Source organism: Pithys albifrons, chromosome 3 (assembly GCF_047495875.1).
Source record: "Pithys albifrons albifrons isolate INPA30051 chromosome 3, PitAlb_v1, whole genome shotgun sequence".
Classification (NCBI taxonomy): Eukaryota; Metazoa; Chordata; class Aves; order Passeriformes; family Thamnophilidae; genus Pithys; species Pithys albifrons.
This window is the reverse complement of record NC_092460.1, coordinates 69,482,446-69,507,309: the sequence shown is the minus strand read 5'-3', so window position 1 is coordinate 69,507,309 and position 24,864 is coordinate 69,482,446. Positions and strand designations below refer to the sequence as shown.

General features: G+C 36.8%; 1 protein-coding gene across 4 annotated transcripts in view; it reads left to right on the top strand.

Annotated features, from left to right (window-relative positions):
* The window catches only part of SLC16A7 (solute carrier family 16 member 7), an 85,758-nt gene extending 61,912 nt beyond the window's left edge, over positions 1–23,846 (top strand). For 2 of the 4 annotated variants that reach the window (XM_071552325.1, XM_071552324.1), the window contains exons 3-5: positions 10,106–10,249; positions 11,768–12,580; positions 15,262–23,846. In XM_071552325.1, the coding sequence (XP_071408426.1) occupies positions 10,106–10,249; positions 11,768–12,580; positions 15,262–15,533 (1,229 nt within the window). In that variant the 3' untranslated portion in view covers positions 15,534–23,846. The remainder of the gene's footprint in view (positions 1–10,105; positions 10,250–11,767; positions 12,581–15,261) is intronic. The other 2 variants (XM_071552323.1, XM_071552322.1) reach the window with 1 other exon arrangement.
* Positions 23,847–24,864: the final 1,018 nt, after the last annotated feature.

Here is a 24,864-nt window from a genome sequence, read left to right as displayed (position 1 = left end):
TTTAGGCACTGGAAGGCCATAATTAGGTCATCCTAATGCCTTCTCTTTTCCATACCAAACAACTCCAATTCTCTTTGTCTTTCCTGACAGCAGACGTGCTCCATCCCTCTAATCATCTTGAAGTCCCTTCCAAACCAGGCAATTCTATGATTCTACAAAATAAATTAAACCATAAAACCTAGATTGTATACTTCTAAAGAAACTTTCATTCCTACAATGAATGTATATATAGTTTAGATCCAAAGATGACCTCATTGTGGACATAAAAGACAGTGGCAGTTTCATACTGCTGAAATCCAATCCCTTAAATTGTAACCATTATGACTAGTTATTGTACATTTGAATTGCAGAACATTTTTTCATCCCTCAGAGAAAGTGTTGTCTATTTATGGGAGAACCGTCTAAAGTAATTTTTTTTTTAATTTTGGTAAGAAAAAAATTGATAAAAAAGAAAAGGCAGTAAGATTTCAAGTGTCCTCAATTCTATTCCTCTCACAAATTAATGGAGCGTACCTAATACATTTGGAGTTGTAAGTGTTATTCGACCTGTGAACTGAGCAAGATAGAGATTTTATGCCAAATGAATCTTCCTTTATTCTCTTTCATGGCCTTAAAACTGATATACCTGTACTATTACCTCGCGGTCTTATGAAAGGGAAATACTGTTATCTCATTTGCATCCTTTAAGCTTTTATTGATCCTAGACATAAAGTTGTTGCATGGTCTCCAGAGTCAGATTGTTTTTTGAAGTGTATATTTTCTCAGGTCTGAAAAAAGAAAATACATGGTTAGCTTTGTGTATATGAATATGTGTGTATCTCTGAGAATGTAACTATATGAGAAAGAATATTAAATTTATAGTACATAGTTTGATCCCTCTATTCATTTCCACAAAGTAGAAAGCAATATGTTTCATCAAAAAGCAACTTTAGTATTCAACTTGTGTTTAAATGATATTAGCACAATAAGCATGTTCTAAGGGGAAAAACATGATTTTTCATTATTTTTTTTATTTATAAATCTATTTATTATTTAGTTATTTAGCCTTTTTATTACTTTTCATTTACAACTGTATGGCTTAGCAGAAGAAGGAAGATTTAAATGGTGGTTGAAAAGCTGTACTTGGAAGTGAGATGAAAATATGGATTATTGCTGTCTTTGTTATTATATGCAATAATTAATCTCATTTGTAAGCTGCACAGAGGAGTTCCTGAGTTCAGGAACTTGTGCAGCAACCCCATGACCCAGGCGCGTTTGGCATCCAGCCACGTGAGGAGGAGATGGTGCTGGGACATTCAAACAGTTCCAGGGAGCACAAGCAACCTGGAGTGCGGCAAACAGGGGCGTGGCACATCAGTGAGGGCATGGCATGGCAGTGAGGGTGTGACATGGCAGTTTGCACAGCATTTCTTCCAGGCAGAGTAAGGAGGAAGGGCTCCTCTCTGGCCATCCAGGAGCAGCCAACAGAGGCAGCAAACAGACTCAGTAGCTGGTAAGGAAGAGCAAAGGGATCCTTTCAGCCCAAGTCTTAATTAGCATACTAAGTTTAAGCTGCCTCAGTCATGTTGACACACCACAAAGCTCAATCCCTTGTAGCTTCAGGAGTCACTGAACCGGCTGTGCCAGAGACCTCCAGCCAGCCAGACCTGCTGATGGCAGATGCAGCTCTCCAGGTCACAGGTTGCCAGACATACCTGACGCATCTTCATGAGGCTGGGGCCAACAAGCAGTTATGCAGAAGGTGAGCTGTGGTTGAAGAGCTGTGTCACCAGGTGAAAGAGGAATAGGAAGAAATTAACAGGCTTTGTAATGTTCAAGCAAACAAGCAAGAGAGAGACTGATTATTTTAAGAGACTACATTCTCAAGACTCTTGTGAATCTCGAACCTCCATTGCAGTGGAGAAGGAGATGGACTCAATCCTGCAGGGTAATTAGTCAAAGGACTGTTACTCAAGGGTCTGTTAAAGAAGAAGGCTGAAAGCAGGTCACTGCATGTACCCGGAGGAACGTTCCTTCTCCTTCTCAAAACCTGACAGGTAGGACTGGCACCTTCTACAACATATGGAAGGCTCTGGAGCTAAAAGACCAGACAATGGACGAGGTGGACAAAGGTCCTTCTGGGGTAGTGGGGCCTCCTAAAACATCACCTGTATCCCACAACAAGACCTCCTCTGTTGTTAACAGGAAAAGAAGAGTACTTGTAATAGAAGACTCACTGCTAAGGGGAGCAGAGGGCCTGATACACAGACTGGACCAAACTTACAGGGAAATCTGCTGTCTCCCAGGGGCTCAGAGAAGGGACATTACTGGAAAAATCTCCAGTCTATTATTAAGGCACTCTGATTACTGTCTGCTATTGGTTTTTCAGTCTGTCAGAGGCAAAAAACCAAAAAGAAGTCAGGGGGCAATCAAAAGTGACTTCAGGGCCCTGGCAAAATTGGTAGAGAGATCAGGAGCACAGGCAGGGATTTCCTCGATTCTTCCAGTGACAAGGAATAATATTGATAAGAGTAAGTGGATACATCAGGTCAATGAGTGGCTCTGAAGGTGATGTAATGGGAAAAAAATTGTGAGTTTTGACCATGGGTTGATATACTTAATACATGGTCTACTGACACCTGATGGGATGCACCTTTCTCAGAGGGGAAAAAGAGGTTCAGTGCGGGAGCTAGTGTGGCTTGTTGACAGAGCTTTAAACAAGTTTGGAAGAGGAAAAGGGACAAAACCATACTCACCAGTGATGAGTGATGGGATGATGTGTCAAAACTTGAGGAAACGTACTAATGGGATCCCTGAATCTGCTACAGAGTACCACACCTGAATGTTTCTATGCCAGTGCATGCAGCTGAGGAACAAACAAGAAGAGCTCAAAGCTTTGGCCCAGTCCCAGAGATTTGACATCATTGGCATGAGTGGAACCTGGTGGGATGAGTCCTGTGCCTGGAGTGCTGTATTGGTTACAGGCTCTTCAGTAGTGATGGGAAGGGCAGAAAAGGCAGAGTGGCACTCTATATAATAGAAGGGTTAGAATGTATGGATCTCACAGTTGGCAATGGCACAGTTAAGAGCCTCTGGGTAAGAATCAACGGGGACACAATGCAGATGTCATTATTGTGGGAGTCTGCTATAGACCTTCCAGCCAGGATGCTAAAGCCAACGAATTATTCCTTGACGAACTAAGGGATGCTTCCAAAATCAACTGCCCTTGTCCTTGTGGGGGACTTCAACTTGCCAGAAACTAACTGGGAGAATCACACAGCTGGTACAACCCAGGCAAGAAGATTCCTGAAAGACCTGGATGACAACTTCATGAAACAGGTTCTAAGGGAGCCCAATCAGAAAGATGCACTCTTTGATCTGGTGCTTGTCAACAGAGCAGATCTCTTGAACAAAGTGGAGATTGGTGGCTGTCTTGGCTACAGCAACCATGAGGCGATCAAGTTTAAAATGTCTGTTGACAGGAGGAAAATTGCCAGCAAAACCTCAACTCTGGACATGAGGAGAACAGACTTCAGTCTGCTCAGGGAATTAGTGAATAAGATCCCCTGGCAAAATGTTTTTGTCTGTCAGTGCTGGTCACTTTTTAAATATCACCCCTCAAGGGCACAGGAGCAGGCAATTCCTAAATGTCAGAAGTCAAGCAAGTGAGGCAGAAGGCTGAGCAGGACACTTGGCTGAGCAGGAATCTTCTCTTGGAGATAATGCAAAACCCAAAGATTTATGCCCAATGGAAGACAGATCAAGGAACATGGGAAGAATTCAGAGGTGCTGCTTCCTGCTGTAGGGTGAAAATTTGTGTGGCCAAAGCTCAACTGGAGTTGAAGCTGACCAGAAATGGGGGGGGGCAATAAAAAGACATTTTTCTAATACATTAAAGACAATAGGCAGTATAGAAATATCATTGACTCGTTACAACATGAGGATGGTCACCTCACAAACAGGGACAGATACAAAGCAGAGGTGTTTAATGCTTTCTTTGCCTTTGTCTTCAACATGGATGATGGGCCAAGGAGGTCTCAGTGCCCTGAGCTGGAGGACTATGACTGCAGGAATGATGAACTCCTAGTTGACCCTGAAATTGTTCAGAATCTGCTACTCTAGCTGGATCCCTAGAAATCTATGGGACCTGATGGGATTCATCCCGAAATCCTCAAATAGCTGGCTGATGTCATTACAAAACCTCTCACAATGATTTTTGAGCAGTCTTGGGAATCAGGAGAGGTCTCAGATGACTGAAAGCTGGTGAACATTGTCCTAATTTTCAAGAAGGGCAAGGATGAGTCAGGAAGCTACAGACATTTCAGCCCCCCTTCAGTGCCTGGTAAAGTTATGGAGAAGAATATTCTGGAAGGTATTGAAAAACGCATGAAAGACAACACAGTCATTGGTCACAGCTGGCATGGCTTCATGAGAGGAATGTCCTGTTTATCAAATCTGATTTCTTTTTGTGACAAGGGAACCCACCTAGTTGATCAAAGGAAGCCAGCTGATGTAATCTTTTTGGATTTCAGTAAAGCTTTCAATACAGTCTCTCACAGGATCCTTCTGGACAAAATGTCCAGCACACAGCTGGATAAACACATCATGCAGTGGGTAAGCAACTGGGTCATGGATCAAGCACAGAGGGTAATAGTTAATGGGATAACATCGGACTGGTGACCTGTCACTAGTGAGATTCCATAGGGCTCCATCTTAGGCCCTATGGTCTTTAACACATTCATAAATGATTTGGACGCAGGACTGGAAGGGAAACTGAGCAAGTCTGCAGATGACACAAAACTCTAAGGAGCTGTTGACTCCCTCAAAGGTGGGGGGGGGGGGGGGCCTGCAGAGAGACCTGGACAAATTAAAGGGCTAGACAATCACCAAGCATATGAAGTTCAATAAGGGAAGTACTGGATTCTGAACCTGGGATGGGGCAACCCTGGATGCTGATGCAGCCTGGGGAGCAAGATACTAGAGAGCAGTGCTGTGGAAAGGCTCCTGGGGATCCTGGTCAATAGCAAGTTGAATATGAGTCAGCAATACCCTGGCAGCCAGAAGGGCCAACCATGTTCTGGGGGTAATCAGGCAGAGCATTGCCAGCTGGTCAAGGGAGGGGATTGTCCTGCTCTGCTCTGCACTGGAGCAGCCTTACCTGAAATATTGTGTGCAGTTTTAGGCACCACAATATAAGAGAGATATTAAGGTATATTTGAGAGCAACCAAAGGAGGACAGCAAAGATGTGGTACGGCCTTGAGGGGAAACTGTATGAGGAGCAGCTAAGATTACTTGTTCTGTTCATCCTGGAGAAGAGGAGACTGAGTGGAGACCTCAGTGCAGTCTACAACTTCCTTGTGAGAGCAAGAAGAGGGGCAGACACTGATCTTCTGTCTGTCATAACTAGTGACAGAACCCAAGGGAATGGCCTAATGTGTCAGGGAAGATTTAGGTTAGATATTAGAAAAAGGTTCTTCACTCAAAGTGTTATTGAGTGCTGGAACAGGCTCCGGAGGGAAGTGGTCACAGCACGAAGCCTGATGGAGTTCAAGAAGCTTATGGACAATACTCTCGGGCGCATGGTGTGACTCTTGGGGATGATCCTGTGCAGGGCCAGGAGTTGGACTTGATGATTGTCATGGGTCACTTCCAACTCTGCATATTCCATGATTCTGAGAATACATTGAAGACTGGTGACAGCAGCTTCATCCTCACATTTTGCACAGTGCATATGTACAAGTGAATGTTCTGTTAAGCCATCAAAACAGAACATGTTTCCGATTTTTATAGACTTTGTATGAAACATCATAAACAGCTTCAAAATGCATGATCTAATCTCTGTTCCCATAGCTGAAATATTTTTTGCTCTCTTTCCCTTGACATATGACAAACAATGTGAAAAACTGATATTCTTCCCTACTTTCTGATGTATTTGTGTCCTGCACAGCCCGTCCTGAAACTGTTCTTCAGTGGCACCAGTTGCTGTGTTATTCCTTCTCACAGCCTGGTCATTTGTCTGAAAGGGAAGGATATAAAACAAAAATGCAGCTGGGAGAGTGTTAGCATATTATGATAATGGTCTTAAATTTGGTTTAGGGAGTATATAATCTTTTGTGGCTGATGGTTTGTAGGTGTTAAGGGAGAGATCAGAATAAATATTCTTGTGGGTCTTCTGACTTAACATCTGTTCTGCAGTTACTTCAGGCTTTGGGAAAGTAGATTCCAAGATTTAGCAGTGCTTTAGTGAATTAACGTGCATTAATGTATCGCAAGATTTTGTCAGTGTTAAGGGTATTTAAACAGCTCAATCTTCCTTTGGCTTAAAAGGAAAAATATGCAGAATGTAGACCCATGCTGACATGTGAGTATTGCATAAATAATTGTAGAAGTTATTAGATGTGAAATGAAGTTTGTCCATGGCTATAAAACATATCATGGCAGGCAAACAGCTGGAATTTATGTAGATTCATCTATGTTAAGGCATGACTATGCATTATTTTATACGACTCCTAAACCAAGTTTATGCAGAGATGTCAGAAGAAAATGTTCACCTGCTTACTGCATTGGAAGAATTCCTAGCTTCAACAAACTTTATGGCTTGTAGGACAATTAATATTTCCCACATGCATAAATTTTAAATCAAAATACTGGAATATAATGAAAACCTCAAATGAGGTGAAGCTTTGGGGGCAAATGCACATCATTAACTTAAGAAAAACATCTCAAAGGGAGTATTATGTTTAAAAGAATTTTAAAGTCATCATGTAGTCCAAATTTAGGTAATTTGAAAGTACAGAGTCAGACTCATCAAACTGCTTTGCCTTTCCTCTTGTGTCTTCATCCACTGCCTACCTAAATTACTACATCCATATTTGAGCTCAGCTATCAGATCTCTTAGGTGAAGCTAACATTACGTGCTTTGTCCTGAAAAGCATTAACTGGCCTGGTGGTGCTTGCCTAATTGCCACAGTGAAGATCTGCAAAGAGGGAGTTTTCTTGTTCCTGATAAGGAACTGTCTGCACAATGATTTTCCTTAAAGGAGAGGTGTACCTAACATTTCTGGACAACCCTCAGAAAATGCAACCAACTAAACACTAAAAACAAGTTTTTCTTCTAAACCCCTAAACAAACAAGGATCTGTCTCATTTTCCTGTAGTTCAGGGGAAGAAAGGAAGGATTGGAGTAACCATATTAAAGTATATTAATATTATAATCAGTGCACTCCTCTGGAGTGAATATTAGAGCAGAGCTCATCTTTGTCCTTGATTATGGTTGGAAAACTTGTGTCAGTGCTGTTCATGCTGTCTTTTTGATTCATCATTTTATTTAAAATGCTAAAAATATAGCAATATTGTACAACAGTCTTTTCTAATGTCATTCTTTTTTCAACACTTGATATCTGTGTGTGGATTTACATCACCTTTTTCATTTGGTCTCACACCTATCTTTCTGGCCTTTCTTCCTGTCTTTGTTTAACAAGAAAAGAAACAGACTGCTAACAAGTTGATCTATCTCATACCTGAAGTGTTTATGTAAGGGTACAATTCAAGGTTCTGCCTGTAGTGAATGAATATAGAAATAATATAGTCAATTATTTCCCTGCCGTGATTCCTCTTTCCTATATTTTGTTATGGCTCATCAAAGGAACATTTTAAGTAAGATTACAGGAAGACAGCATTTATTACAGCAGTAAATCAAGGGAAAGTAAGAATAGCAAACACTAAACAAATTTTTCATTTTCAATTTTGTAAAAACTTGGAAATAGTTTTTAAAATAATTTTTAAAATCACTATTTTTATATCTTTTAAGTGAAATACTATTATTTTGTTTAGCAATGACAATAATTATCTTTTTAAATTGTCATAGATTTATTTTCAAAATCATAAATATTACTTGGTATTAGGCAGAAGCTTTTTGCTTTGAGTTAAAGAAAAAGTTCCAATTCCAAGGGTCTTTCTTTGACTCAGGGGAAATATTTATGTTTTTTACGTATTTCAGAAGGGTTTCCTTTCTAGTTCAAACATGAGTCAAATCACTGATTTTCCAAACATAGCTCTATAAATAAAAAAAAACCATAATTGATGTTATGCTTCAGCATAGTTATGCAAGTACAAGTTTATTAGGACAGAAGAAGTAAGCATGATATATTTGGGATGTGCTTGCAGTGTAATTTCTCCATTCTTCACATTTCACTGCTTTCTCCATATTGCCTCAAAGGGGAAAACCTACCTTGTCATGGTTCTGCTCAGTGGTTCCCTCCAAATGGAAGTAAAGAAATGTTTAAGTGTGTCATCATATAAGCTGTCGGTTACATGTTTTAGTGCTTTATAAGTGTTTTAAAGTCTTTTAATAAATCTCTGGCTTATTGTCTATTTGGTGTTCCATTTTATGCTCGAGATGTTGAAGTCTGTTGGTTTCAATATATGATTATACTTAAGCAGCACTTGAGTGAGCAGCAGAGGCCTGTCTCCCATGTCTGTGAGATGAGCCCTAATGCCTTAAGTCTGAAAAATCTTTATCTTCTCAGTAAAGTAGAAAGCATATTTATCCTCAATGCCCCACCTACATTGAACTGAGCAGGAAAATAGGTTGCTTTTACTGATGACAAGCTTACTGTACTGGCCAGTGACTGTGCTGCCTGTACAGGAAATGTATAGGAGCTTCCCTAGACTCCTTGGCACCCAAGCTACTTAATGAATGTACAAACTAAGATCTAAAAATCACTCAAATCTTTGCTTCCTATTCAAGTTATTTTCAAGTTGACCACTGTATTCATTAGCTGTTAGAAAACACAGGCAGGCACAGGGAAACTCTTATTTCCATAAATAAGTAAGATAAAAATTGATCATTTGGCATATCCTTAAGACTTCTGTTGATGATATGCAAGTAGTAATTAACATTTGCAGTCTATCCATAATAATGCTCCAATGCATTTAAGGTAATTCAAGGAGTGAGTCTAAAATAACCGTGCCTATAACATCACACTTTTAAATTTGACTGGATTTGGCTTTTTTCAAGACATGGAATTTCAGACATTTATTCCTTTAGCTATTTATAAAAAGAGATCCTTAAAACTGTTACTGGTACTACTACCAGTGAAATATTTGCAGCAAAATCAGATGCAGAGCATGACATTCCACTATATGCCAGGTGCCTGCATTACCTGAAATTTGAAATGCATTGCTTTTTATGATGTTGGGTTGTTGTGGGGGTTTTTAGAGAAGTATTATTATTTTTTTTTAATTGGATAAGTTTAGTTATTGCAAAAGCAAGTCTGTTTGTAATGGTTTGGGCCAAATACAGTGCAGTCAGATGCTATGTAAGTTTACCTTAAGAGCTTTGACAATCTCTTAATCTTGATATGTAGCACATCATCTATTCTAGTCATGGTCATCCAAAAAACATATAATGCATGTCATGCTAAATTGCACTAGCTGTGTTTGTTTAGTATGGATATAATTACACCATAAACTGGATTGCAATTGAAACTGAGAAATGGACCTGTAGCAATATTTTCTAAGTTTATAGGTCTTTATGCTAAACCATATTTTAGATTTTGTCAGACAACTTATAGTCATCTTACTGCCCGTTAACACTCCTCTCTTGATGAGGTAAGGGAAAACAAGCTTCAAGGGCCAGAGATTTATGTTCTTATTTGACAACAGTTTTAAGCCTGTATATGGTTCTAAGCAGGGAAGTAGGACATGATGCAATATTAAGATCAGTTTTTAGTTTGCTCTGCCTGGAGATTCTTCCTGCTCTGTGCATTTTTTGATACCTGTCTCATACTTGAATTTCTTCCATCCTTGCACTTTCACACTTCCATTGACCAATTTCGGTATTGATTGCTCCTGAATTGTAACAATCCCTCTTGCTTGTCTGATGTCTTTAATCTTCTTATCCATTTCGATAATTAATATTTACGTTGTCATGGAGGCAATATATACACATCCAGGGTCATGTGTCTGCAAATTCACAGAGTGTGTTTGTAAGACAGACTGGTATAGAAACAGTTTAATATTTTCCCAGAAGGAAGAGGAAAGCATGCCAACGTGTTGTGAATACAAAGGCATATATGATGGAGTTACCTGTTACGTGTAATTGCATTTTCTTTCTACCAACAGGTCCCATAAGCAGCATTTTGGTGAATAAGTATGGTAGCCGGCCTGTGATGATAGCTGGTGGTATCCTGTGTTCCTTTGGAATGATTGCAAGTTCTTTCTGCAATAGTGTCCTTGAACTATATATATGTATTGGTGTGGTTGGAGGTAAGAGTTCTGTTTAAAAGGTTATGTTATGTTATGTTGTATTATATTATATATATTATATTTATTATATCAAATTATTTCTAATATTGTTCTACCAATGAGCTTTACTGATCAAGGGTCCTCTGTGTAGAGATGCAATCCAAGAAGGTAGGAAGATCAGTTAATTTCAGATACCTAACTATCAAATCCTTTAAATTAGCTGATGTGACGTTAAATTATATCTTAGGATAATTCAGAAATAACTGATGAATTTATTCAGTAAATGCTGTATGTATGGACTGTTCCACACTGCACTATAATAATGGTATAAAATTGATTGGCTCATGACAGCATTACTACAGTCATATGAGTACAATTTCACATTCAATTTTTAGCTTTCAATCAGGTTGCACTGCCAACAGGCTGAGAGAGGCTAGCAGAATTCTAGTAAAATTATGAAAGCTTGTACCAGCTTTGTGTAGGTTTATACATACATATAATCTCTCAGAAAAGTATAAGAACTTTCAGTGCAATAGTTTTCTGTTTAAAATCCCTTCAGGATCAGTAATAAAATTATTCATAATCATCTATCAGAGGCCTAGATATTGCCTAAAGCAATGAACTAAAGTGATCGCGATGCCAATAAATTAAGTAACTTCCTTACTAAAAGTTCTGAAGGTGTTTTAATCTCCCTTCTCAGAATAAGGGAGGCAAAGTGAAATATCAGCAGGTGATAAGTGGGATAATTCTTGTATATTCAAGCTCATTTTATGTTGACATTAAAGGAGTCCTTCATTATTCAGTGATTAATTTTTGAAGCTCTTATTTTTGACACCCTAAACTTGAGGCCACTAAAAGAATAAAGTCAGAGTCAAGGAATGGGCCTAATGAAAGAAGAAAACTTCTCTCCTGTGCAATCAAGCAGATGTGTAGCTACTTATATCTTATTGCCCAGATGTCTTTATACAGAGAGAAGGCCTAGAGGTTCAGTGCAGGGTTCAGCTTATACACTCTGATGATGTGGATGGGTGGTTTGCTCCCAGGTGTGTCCTCTACAACTCTTACACTTTTAGCAGTGACCTTGGGAAGGGGAGCTGAATGTGCTCTAAAATAATTGGCCATTTTAAGTTCCAGTTTAGTTTACAAATTGGATCTTAATTAGATTTGGAAGTAAAAAAGTAGGAGATTCATGCATTTAAATACAGCCTGCATTCATTAGCAAATATAGAAATGGTGAGTCAAAGCGCTGATACCATTATTCCTCTCTATGTGATTGCCCTAACTCTAAAGTTGCTGGAACACAACAAAGAATTTTGGCTTTTAATGCAGTGCTACAGGGGGGAAATGACCAAATGCCACCATGACGCAGTCTTGACATTAACACACATAGTCAGCAATGAAGCTGTATTTCATTCTCTGATGCTAGTTGGTTTCTATCTTTATTGAGAATCACTGGGTTTAAAAAAAAAAATTGAAAGACATGCAATATATTTTTCAATGCATGACTTGCAATAATACTGTCTTTTATGTGTTGTTTAGGTCTGGGTTTAGCGTTCAACTTACAGCCTGCCTTAACCATGATTGGCAAGTATTTCTATAAGAAGCGTCCCATTGCTAATGGATTGGCCATGGCTGGAAGTCCAGTGTTTCTGAGCACACTGGCACCTCTGAATCAATTCCTCTTTAATGCATTTGGCTGGAAAGGAAGCTTTCTTATTCTGGGAGGACTTCTTTTGAACTGCTGTGTGGCTGGGTCACTTATGAGACCTGTTGGACCGAAGAAAGTCCCGAGTGTGAAAAAAGATGTTGAAAAAGGCACAGGAGATTCTGCCTTGCACAAAAATGACAAGAAGTCTTGTTGGCAAACCATGAATAAGTATCTAGATCTCTCCCTCTTCAAACACAGAGGGTTTCTGATCTATTTGTCAGGAAATGTCATTATGTTTATTGGTTTCTTTGCTCCAATAGTATTCCTGGCTCCTTATGCCAAGCACAAGGGAATTGATGAATATTCTGCTGCTTTTTTGCTATCTATCTTAGCCTTTGTAGACATGTTTGCTAGGCCTTCAATGGGACTCGTGGCAAACTCCAGGTTTATCCGGCCAAAGATTCAGTACTTCTTTAGTTTTGCCGTCTTGTACAATGGTGTCTGTCATATCTTGTGCCCTCTGGCAAAAAATTACACTGGCCTGGTGATATATGCTGTATTTTTTGGTTTTGCATTTGGAATGGTTAGCAGCGTTCTTTTTGAGACATTGATGGACCTCGTTGGGGCTGCCAGATTTTCCAGTGCAGTTGGACTTGTCACCATTGTGGAATGTTGCCCTGTGCTCATAGGCCCTCCTCTAGGAGGTAAGAATCTATTTCTTTCTATTTTTTCAAACATTACAGGATAATCTTGCAAGTGAACATTGAATAAATATAAACACTGTTCTTAATGTTATTTAATGTTTTTGCTGTGACAAGAAGTGTACTGTAGCAGAAGTACACTACATCAATTACCTTTGGGCTTTGCAGCTGCAGGTTCATGTGAGAACCTAAAGGCATTTATTGCATGTATATGCAAAAAACAGGTTAAGAGCATATCTCTACTGGCCAATAAATCCATGTGGTAAATATGTTTTCCTGATAGCACGTAGGGCTAGCTTTGCAACCTTGTATTACATATATCCATCTCCAATTTGCTGTTTGCCCACAAAGTTCTTACCCTCTTGAATTGGTTGAATCCATTGGTCCATTTTTGTGAAGATCCCACAGGGTGGCTTACAGTTTCTTGAACCTAGTGACAGCTCAAGGAGCAGTCTATTACACTTGCTTAAATTTCAAACAACAGCTTTTGTTTGTCTAAACAGAGAGGATTGCCATTTCAAGAGAAAAGAAACTAGGAGAGAGGTGTCAGAAGAACAGGGACATCCTCAATAGCTTAGGCAGGGTGCATGCATTGTGGGATTCCATCATGGTGCCACAGAGCATTGCACCCTGACATGATTTCACACCACATCTCTGCTCACAGCCAATCCTTTAGCATGTTTCTATAGCCAACAGATAAGGCAATTCAGAGTGTGAACTGACTGAAAGATGACAATGTTGCCAGCTTCTCTTTTCCAACTATAAGGGTAGCTTAAAGAAAGCCTAGGTGTATAGCTTAGACTATATTCATAACATCTGGGTTTCTTGTAGCAAAAAATAATGATGTCCTATGTAAAATATTTTCTATTTGCTAGCTTTTTAGTCAGTATTTGGGAATGCTGCTAGTAAGCTCTTTTAATTTTAAGGTTTCTGATGATATAAGAGACAAAAAATAGATGCTTAAATCTTGTTGAGAAGCATTGGTGTGTATTCTGGTGTGTGTTGTGCAGTGCAAGTCCAAAAATAAGAGAATATAAAGATAGTGAGATTGTCAGCCTTCTGATCATATACTGTACCCACATAAACATTGCCTCAGAAGTCAGAAAAATTATGTGTGCCTAAACCGATTTCTACATATCAGAGTATTTTAGATTACTGTCAGTATTTGCATGAAAATAGCATTGTTGCATGCAATTTTAAATATGCCAAAACAATTCCACTCGTTTCAGTAAAATAGTATTTGTACAAGTAAATTTTTAATACTTCTCAAGACTTTCCATATTTTTCTCATCATTTAACTTAGAAATTCATTTTGGTAAGGGTAGAAAAAATATTTTCTTCTCTCACAGGCTCTACCTATGCCACCTAGTGGGGCGTCTGAGCCTGTGACCTCTGGAGTCCAGCCTTTTCAGTCAGGTTCTGAAATCAGTGCCAACTCTAAAGATATTAAATCTAATATTTATGGAGCAGTAGCACACACAACTATTTATTTTTCAGTATATTAGCTTTTCAGGAGTTTTGAAAAGCATTTGATTGTGCTGTAATTGTATGAATAATGGATTTAACTTTTAAATAGAGACAACTTTTAAACAGAGGGAACACATGGAAAGGCTAAGCTCCAGTTTTGACTAATTCATATCCTTTATGCTAAGGTAATGTTAATTCAAGAGTTTCATTTTTAAACTTCAGTTTTATGAGACTGCTCATCAATAAAAATCAGCAAATTGCACTATTTACACTAATAGAGGAATTGTACCCTTGCAGTTCTATTTCAGTTTTTCCTAATACTAAGTTTGTGAAAAGACCCAAAATTCTGGAATAATTTAATGGCTTCTAAATGTGTGTCAGATGAATAGGCTAGCATTATGGCTTCAACCCAGTAAAAGCATCTAAATACATACTAAATTGAAGCCTGCAGGTTTTCCTTTGAATTTCAATTATAGTGTAGCAGAGTTCATAGCTAAACACTTGGATATGTACAAATGTTGATTTGGGAATTGTGAAAATTTAGAAAGAATGTCTCATAAATAGAAAGAACTGTTATATTTTATTTTCCTTGTCATGACCAAATTAATCTCAGAGTTGTGAATCTAATTTTTACGTACAGGCCTCAGTTTAAAACTCAGCAGTTGGGCATGATGGCTGAAGGGAGAAGCTTTTCTAGCTCTTTCACCAGTCACAGGAAAGTAAACATGAAAAGCAGGCAGTTGATGCACAGACAGCGGCCTAAGAAGGCACATACCTCTTCATCCTGTTGTCTGTGTGAAGCCTCAGGGAGTATCAGACAGTCGTTCTAAAACAATAGGAAACACAATTGGAAGTTGAATAAAATAAAAGAATAAAAATAAAAGAACTAAATAAGTGTCATTCATTAAGTTTTTTTTACTTTATTCTTCAATATTCTGTAATTGTCAGTGACTCAAATGACAATTGCTATCTTGACTAATACAGGTTTTGTTAGAGTTCCACTGTCTATATTAGGAAATTTTAACATGTTGAAAATGTTTTTATGCTCCAGCTTCAAAATCAAGGAATACATAGGTATTTCTCCAAGGGAAGATTACCATCTTGGTCTAAATACCTATCCAGTCTAAATGCTACATCCTAGTATATACTAGTATAACCTAGTAGGATATACATCCTAGTCTAAATACTCTTTCTCTCCTCTTGTCTTTGTATTTCAGGATGGTTAGTAGATGTTACTGGTGAATACCAGTACATGTATTTTGTCTGCGGAGTGATTGTGACTGTGGCCAGTATCTGGTTGTTCATTGGCAATGCCATCAACTACAGGCTTTTGGCAAAAGAAAAGAAGCTAGAAGATGAGAAGCAGAAAGCTCAGAAGAATGCTGACCCAAAGGAAGCAGAACCGTTAACAAACAATGAGAATGAAGATGCTTCCAGCAGAGCTGACAAAGCTCTTGAAGATCCCTCAGAAAGAGAAACCAATATTTAATCTCCATTATAGATCAGAAGGCAATATTTATGACTTTCCATATTTATGTCTTCAAGACACAGGCCAAGTTTTGTGGTAATAATAATCAGTCACAGTATTGGATGGGAACAGATTTTTGCCCTGTGGCAAGACTCTAAGTTCAATTACTATCTACCATTTATTTATTTCAGTGATGCAAAATTAAGATTACAGAGGTAGTGATTCCATGAAAATACGACTCTGGACAATCAAGAGTCAGGTAAACCAGACTATAAAGCCTTTCAGTGACAAATATTTTTGTTTCAAAAGTATAACTAATGCAAAAGTATCTCCTATTCTTATTTGGGAAGATATTTGCATTCATCTTTAGTGTATAGTTAAAGTCTGTTGAAATAAACTGCCCACACTCTACCTACCACTAGTATTAAAGAGAATATAAGTTCAAAATTTTGTTTCAAAAGAGACAGAGTACCTGACTGAACCACATGGAAACTTTTTTTGTCTTTTGCATTCCTACTAGATAAAACACTACATCCGAATAAATAATTATAATATGGATGTAAAAGTTAAGGGTAGAAGTTGAACAGTCAGTGGGCACCATCTTTAAAATACAATAAGCAGCTGATTCATAATATATTCCAGAAGTAGTTTCCTCCTGAGATAGCTGACTACATTGCACTTCAGCATACACATTTGAACACAAAGTGCATTCAGACCTCACTAATTCAAACTAAGCTAAAATTTACCTGTACATAAAAGATTTAAACCCAAGATTTACATTGCTAACAAAAATGGCAATTAGTTTGTTTAATTATGTATTCCTGTGTGGCTGAAGGATCTGGATCGAACTGTGAATCCTTTTTCCTGAAGGGACTAGATTCAGAATCTACTGATGTTAAAAGGATACCAACCCTTCACTTCTGTGGCCTGAATCAGTTTCATGCCAATGACTTCAAAGTAGATGCTTGGTTTTATTGGCAAGTCATTAGTTGTTTGATGGTTTCCTGAGAGGAGACTTGAGGTCTAACTTCAGGTCTTTGCAGATAGGAAGCTTCATACCAGTTCTCACCTCCCTTTTGCATCAATTTAGTGAAAAGCTACTTCTTTATTTTTGTAATGCTGCTTTGAGCAAAAATGCTGCAAGGCACGTTAACAAGGGCAATATGGAAGTCTTTGTGCAGGAAGCTTTGTCTGGAAGCTTTGACATGTAAGTTTTCTGCTAGATATTTAGTTTAGTGTCTACAATTTCACACAGACACTCATATAAATTAAAATGTACACAATTGTTCCTCTTCCTTTAGACAAAAAAAAAAGCATAAGTCTACAATTTTACTTTACAGCAATCATTTAGCATTGCATTTGAAAGCTAAAATTGCAAGCTTCTAAAGATAAGTAAAAATATTACTGTTCTATTTCTATGTTAGGAAAGGTAGTACTTCTTTTGCAGGGATGAATATAAATGCCTTAGAAATTGTGAAAATTAAGGGTGTGATTCATAAAACATTTATGCATTGTTTATGCAGGATAAACCTACACTCAAATCGAGGAAAAGAAAATAATTCCTTTTAGCCCTCTTCTAAATCTCAAAATGTTGAAAATATATTGCACAGAGAGCTAGCCGTGATAAACACAATTTGAATTGCCAATAACAAAATAAAAAAATTAATAGTTACATCTAGCAGTTACGGGAGTGTTTTTAAGAAAGTTATTTTTAATATTATTAATATTATTATGTTCAATATTATTACTTTAATTTTTCTTCTAAAAAATTTGGTAATATTTAAGTTTTAGTGTGTTATCATCTCATATACTCTGAAGTTCCATAGTAGTGCTGAACTTTTTAATTATTTCAGCACTGTTTTGAGAGAGAAGCATCATGAATCTATTTGCAGCATGGTAGACAATTTAGTATCTACTTTTTACCTAATTATGTTCAGAAAAAAACAAATATCTCCAACAAGTCCTGTAGTTTTATAGGTGCATCAGCAACAAAATATATGCATTTCAGAGTTTTGGGAAAAAATATGAGTTGCGCATTCAGATTTGAATAAAATTGCAGTTCCTCTCCCAGCCCCCAGCTTCAGAGAGGAAATAAATACATTGCACCTCCCTCAGAACCACAGCCCTGCTAGCATCCCATGAGACAAAAGCATTGCTTTTTTCTTGGCTATACAAACATACTGAGTGAATTCCAGGACCTGTGTGCCCATAGCCAGAAAGGGATGAGGAGTTTCATAGACACTAAGTTTTCATATAGTAAGGAATATTAGTTATAAATACTGGATTGAGAAAGATGAACTGAAATTTTAGGCCTAAGAGTCATCAGGCACATCACTGTGCTCTTGACAGCAACTAATAGAAAGGCAGAAATTATTTGAATAGAGATTAATACAAAGGCTGAACCAAAATGTCTGAGGCAAAATTGGAGGTGCCCATTATCTCTTTGCAAAAAACAGTATGATTAAGAATACAGAGTAGAAGACAACAAGTGTCAGCTTTTGACTGAAGGCTGTTAAAAGTTGCTGCTGAGTAAATAAAGGACTCAGAAAAAAGTTGATAAAAACGTCTCTCAGGAAATACGCAGGGAACCTTGCCTGTTCTATGCAGGATCTCAGAATGCAATACAATATGGCATAGGAAATAAGGGGAAAAAAAGTTTCTTTGAGCCACAGACACATCTGACCACCAGTAACAAAAATTATGTTACTATCAGAGGAAATAAAAATTTCTATAAACCCTGTACAGGGATGGCATTCTTCTATTTCTGGTCAAGTATGTTAAAAAATAATAAGAATGAAAGACCTGCTTTACCACCATTCAACAATCTGCAATTTTTATTCCTATAAGGCAAAATGATGTAGCAGGCAATTGGAGCAATATAAAGTAGAAAGAGTCAAGTCATACATTTTCTTACACCTCTTTCATTACTTTTCCTCTTAATATTAGCAACAAAATAAAAACCATCAGCATACTCTTGGTATTACTGAATATTAAAGAAGTTAAAATCCAGAGATGAATGAAGAAAATTGGAATCATATCTATGCAAAAACTGCCTGGAATTAAAAACCTGTGTCTTCCAAATAGTAGGTCCTAAAGGAGCAATTGCCTTGTGGTGGAGATAGCCTGTATTTCTAAAAGTAATGATAATAATAAATTGCCTTGAATCAACTCTATACTAAGCAACAAAGTAGCAAAAGGAGTATAACTTGCCTGCAAACCCCTGAATATTATTCTTACTTGCACTGACCTGTAATTTGTATTTTAAATCATTTCATCATTATATTTCTACTTTCATGATTAGACCTGGTTGTATACACCATCTCTCTAAATTCCCCTGGTTTCTTTTAATTAACTCACCTTCAATCTGAACCACTGCAGGGTCAGGACTAGGAGATTCTCCTGCCCAATGATGAAGAAATGTACGCAAACTTCAAGACATACCACATGCATCTGTTATGCATATAACATATATGCATCTGTTATGCATATATAAGAATCTGTAGTCGCTGTCTGTCAGTGCAAATTCTGAATTCTTCTTATTTATACTCATGTATACCTCATTCTTTTCATTTCTCTGCCACAATATGACTAAGTCTAATTATCCTCTTGCTTTTATTTTATCAATCCAGAAAAAAATCATGCCAAAAATTTAAAATTAATAGGAAAGTGGATAACATCAGTATTTTTTTCCTATGTAACATCAAGGTTAAATTTCAAGTTGTTTTAGAGTACGCATCCAGATACTTTTGTCTCTTTAGGGTTTTTGACATCATACTCTCTACTAGCTGGAGGGTTCCGTATTGCCCTTTCCAAATCCAGAGAAAGACTTCTTACTAATAATTCTCAGTACTCTTTCAGGAACATATCAAAATTTCACCCCTCCCACCTTTCCACACTGAGCTGTGGTTGCAGTTGTCAGTTCTGTATTCCATTTGTAAGTTCAAAAAAGCATCTTTCTATAAAATCCTGTGGTGATGTCCTTATGAGAGGAAGTTCAACTTTTACTTACTGCTAAAGTGAATGACAGAACTGGTATTATGATTCAAAATTCCTGTGAATTTTAATGGTAATTTTGCATATCTGCATCTAGTGTGCTTAAAAACATTTGGCAATGTGTATATGATTTTTCTTCACATAATTCTTGTTCCTATTGAAAGTTCCCTGCCTCTACCACCCCACTGCATTCTACATTTTGATATAACACAAAGAACTTGGACCAGAAATGTAGTGATTTATCTTTAAGGCTTTCTTGTCATAGTTTTTCCTGAAATGCTACATTTACCATGTTGCCAAATGCAACATTTTTTATTTGCTACTCTCAGGTCTGGTTGTGGGTATTAGTGGAGAGGTATTACCAAGATACAGAATAAGCTACAAATACCACATACAACCAGATTTGGGGCAGTTTTGAGGACTTCACTAAACAAAGCCAATGACCACTTTTATAGATGAACATGCTAAAACTGGCACTGACGATTTTGCTTATAAAAATACTGAATCAGGCAACTTTTGTTAGTTTCTCTATAGAAGACTATTTTTCTACTCACAGAGAGGAATATAAAGGGAATTTTAAAATAATTATTTTCAGAGATGGCATATCAGTTTTAAGGAGGCTGTCTGTTGTTTTGTTTTTTTTTTAGTGGGTGCACTTCTGATATTTGTGCATATATATACATTGAAAGTGCTTGAATGTACTATCACCTTTTTAATCACAATTTGCATAAGCATTGCTATGTGATTTCAACATAGTTTGCATGTTGTAGTTTTGCAGTTTAATTTTTTCTCATTATCTACCTCTCAGTTGAAGTTTGGAAACTTGCACAACCCTGGAAGAATAAAGTTAACAAAATGCATAACGGTAAAACTTGCACAGACTATTAGAAAGTGTCACAAATATTTGAAGCTGCTTACAGTTCTATTTTTAAGACAGTGCATATCTTTGACCAAATTCTTTGTATCAATTGGCATAACTTTATTAAGTCTAAAGACTTAACCTATACTTGCGAAGTTTTTGCATCACCGACCTGGTATAATAACTCAATGTGTCATTTAGATATCCAAAGCCTACTGACCTTTCTGTGAGATGTTGGCCCTCCTTTCTTTTTGTTCGTTTCCTTATAACTTCTGAGTTAGCAAAATTAACAAAGTCAAGTTTTTAAAAGTGTTACAGAATTCCATTTTGCATCCCTGAAAAAAAGTTAGGATTTTCAGTTTAGAAATAGTACCAAATTTTAGCTTGCTTTTTCTTTCGTGAGGCAGTTGAGGGAGATGGTCACAAAAAATTGGGTTAGGGCTAAGGAATAATGATTGTTTTTCAAATGCTCTTTAGAAAACCAGAGATGATTGTTTCTTCAAAAATAGTCTTCAAACCATTCTTGCCTTCTTCAGCCTCATACAAAGTCCACTGAAGTAAACATGAAAATACCTGTCAAAGAGCTTTATCAGATATTGGAGGTGATATGGCCTCAGTGGAGGCTTCAGCCTTATTTTCTCCATACCACATCTCAGGAGTATCAGATATAATATAGCAAATTCAGGATTTATTATAACTGGCAAATTTCCTACACCTGCATGGTATTCCTAATTAATCAGTCATTAAATTAACGCACAATGTGTATTATTCCAATAGTCTGTGTAAATAAGTAAACTAAAAATATCCCACCATAAACTCTGAATGTAGAATATAAAATAGGATATATTTAAAGAAATATCCGAACAAATCTGTTAACTCCAAAGGAAATTATCTATTTCCTTTTAAACCTTCTTTGAGCAGTTTATAATTTGTATTTTACTTGTTTCCAGAGAAAATTGTTTATGTCTTTTGTGAATGTACATATAGACATATATATATAAGGGAATATATATGCAGAAGTGGCTTGTGTGTATATATGTATTCCCTTATATATAAAACTCTAATTTATATATATTATATATATTTATGTATATATAAAATATATATAATGTTTTAGAGTAAGTTACGTATTGTGCCTGATATATGAAACATATTTGTAAAGAAATAAAAGACTTCCACAAATGACAGAAAAATTTAAAGCTTTTCTGTAAGAGTATGTGTTATTTTTCAGTTTCTGCTAGATTTATTTATAGTAGAAATTCATTCAAAAAACCTGCAATATTACATCACACTGGTTTCCAACCATAACTCAGTTCAGAGCAGGCTAAAATCACTGAGAATTTTCATTCATGTAGGTGGTAAAACCTGCATTGTTGGTGAAGTTGTTGGTTGGGTGGTTTAGCTGTGGTTTTGCTGTAGAGTTTTCATGCATGTTGGTATATATGACCAATTCACACAAAGTACTGATGCACATGATATTCTTGTAACAAGTATGTAAAATGAGAATACTCATGGGCCTGCAAACAATATTCCTGTTAAATTATTATGGGAAACTCCAGAATACTAGTTACTAAAAACACTGACGATTTATCTTACCTTTTACAGGTTTTGTTGTTTTTATTTTGTCTGTAAGTAGGCAAGCCAGTGAAAAGTCCACATTTGGCTTTCTTTAAAAAAGAGCTACTTTAAAATCACTGAGAGATTTTTTCAAAGTGATGTATAAATCACTTACATACATACCCTTCCTGAAGACTGATATAGCTGCATTTTCCACTTACAGCCTACTTGGAAAATCACCATATCTGCAGTTTATCAACAGACCTTGGTATTGCTATGCAATAATTAAACATGCGGTAGCCATTATTGTTGTAATAAAGTTGTTTCTTCCTTTTTGTATTTTGCAATACTGTATGGTTTTTACTTGAATTTTTTGGCTAAATTTTTTTTTGACAATCATTTATTAGCTAGAGGTGCTATTGATGTTCCAAAGAGATCTGAGTGAATGACAACATTCTCTTTCTAGATGCCAAATCCTTTTTTTGACCTGACAAAATTCATTGTTCATAATGTATATTAATCCCGTAAAATGCTTATGCATTGTGTTACATTGTATTTAAATGCATTTTTGCTCATTAATTTCTATTCCAGGCTTGTACTACTGTGTAATATGTCAAGTTTGTCCATATACATTTATGAAAAATTGCAAGCAATTGGAAAAAAAAAGAAAAATGAAAATAAAATTTCCATGTAAAGTTTCTGAAAGGATGTAAATGCTGTTTTCTTAGACTCCTTAATAGTGTTATTTACACCTTCAGAGTGTAAAAATATTAATAGAAATACTGATTGATTCATTGTTCAAATGTAGCAAAGATCTAAAAGTCACTTATCCTTGCATAGAGAAAGAGAACTTCAAGTGTAGAAAAGAGCATGCTGCCAACTCCATGCTACTCCTAATTCTAACATAATGAAGGTTTAACCTCATATATTACTCAAACACCATCTGGAAACCAAATATTTCTCCCCATTACTTGAACTGGGATGTTTTTCTATATTCCATGTACATGCAATATCATTCCTTAATCACCAATACTTGTTTTGATACAGAGGAAGAATTTATCTGTGTGGGTTGAAACAGTGTATGTAAATAACTATTTTGTAGCATCTTTCTAAATGTTATCAGCTCCTATGTTTTTTTTCAATGACTTAAGTCTGAGATTGCTTGCCCCAGTTAAATTGGTGTTTATTTACAGAAGGTTATCAGATATTTAAAATTAAGATATTAAGAAGATGATAAGAACAGTATTACAGATAATACCTTTGCATAGTGTCTAAATACCTTTTACACAGATGCACAATAAACTACTAGGAAACAAAGTTTAAAAGAGTATTATTGAATAAGAAGGAAATAACTTTATCAAAGCAAATGGTTGTTATTTTTATATTTCTAATAACTGTAAAATCTATTTTCAAAGAATTATATTTATAATCCTCTTAATATGAAAGATTTCATACAGCTACCAGAATATATTTAGGGGGATTTTATAGATTATAGATCCTTGTGATATATGCATATCTGAGTATTTTAGTAGTCCAAAAATCCATTTTCAGTCATTAGCAAAGAAAAAGAATAAAAATAAAATTAAAAATACGTGATGGTAAAATTGTCCCTTTGGCATAGCAAACAAGATATGATATTTAACCCTGCTCAAAGACATTGCTGATATCACTTTCATGCTTAAGGATATGTTGCCTCACTAAATCTGATTGCATGTCTAAAATACATTGCTAAGAAATAGATATTAAATTCAGAAAAATCATTTCTGTTTTGGAGATTTTGTGTTTTGATATTGTAGTGGCAAGATAGATGGAAACCTCAGTATGTAGTTTGTCTCTTAAGATCAGCTGTTACTCTTTTCCCACAAATGGTATTTTATTCTAGTAATGATCACTTTTAACTCTGCTGGTTATCCCAAATCAAGTAAATAGGTTAAATTTGCCACTGCAGTGCAATATTTGTAATTCCCACAGTTTTGTTCTTCTGATCAGGAGTTAAAAGCATTGCCACTCAATAAAGTTCTTAATCAATGTATGTATGTATGGCCAGACTTCATGAACGAAGATTTGGGAATGGCTCTCCCCATGTGGGTGTGCCCTTCAAGCTTGCACAGTGGACTTTTTAGGTGAGGTGCAGCGTGCACAGAACTGACCCCACTGTTTAAGTCCTAAGGTCCATTTGGCACGGCCAAGCGAGCTTGGACAGTGACAAGGAAGTCCTCGGTACTGTGTCTACAGCACCCGGTACTAACCAGGGCTGACCCTGCTTAGCATCTGAGATCTGATGGGATCAGATGGCAGGGAGGCATTGAACTGCCAGGGTACAGTACTCACTGAGACTCAAACTCCGGACCTTGGGATTCAGAGTCCAGAGTGCTATCCATTACACCACGAGACTGCTCCAATGTGCAGTCAAACTCTAAACTTGAGTGCAACCTGCTGCTCCAGATGGTTCCCTACAGGTCTGTGGGACCTGATGGGATTAACCTGAGAATACTCAAAGAGCTGGCTGATGAGACCTCTGTCTATGGTTTTTGAACCATCTTTGGAATATGAAGAGGACACAGTTGACTGGAAGGTGGCAAAAGACTGTGTTTGCCGTAGCACATTATGCTTTGCTTCATCTTTTTAAATTGAAATAAGACAGCACTCTAGAGATCAGGGATACCAAGTTTTATTTTTTAAATATAAAGTCTGAATCATAAGTCAAAGAAAATTAAATTATGTACATAGTGCATTAAGAAGTGATACATGATTAGTGATTGTCATTCACTGATTAAGTAGTGAGTTTTCATTAGGTGACTTCTAATTACCAGTGCTTGGTGACACCAAGCTCTAAGACTATCCCTTAAGGTAATAAATATTTGGTTAAAATATATCCACCCTTGTTGAACTGTTTTTTATCATAGAAACTTCCTATGGGATCCGATTGTAAAATGTAATACT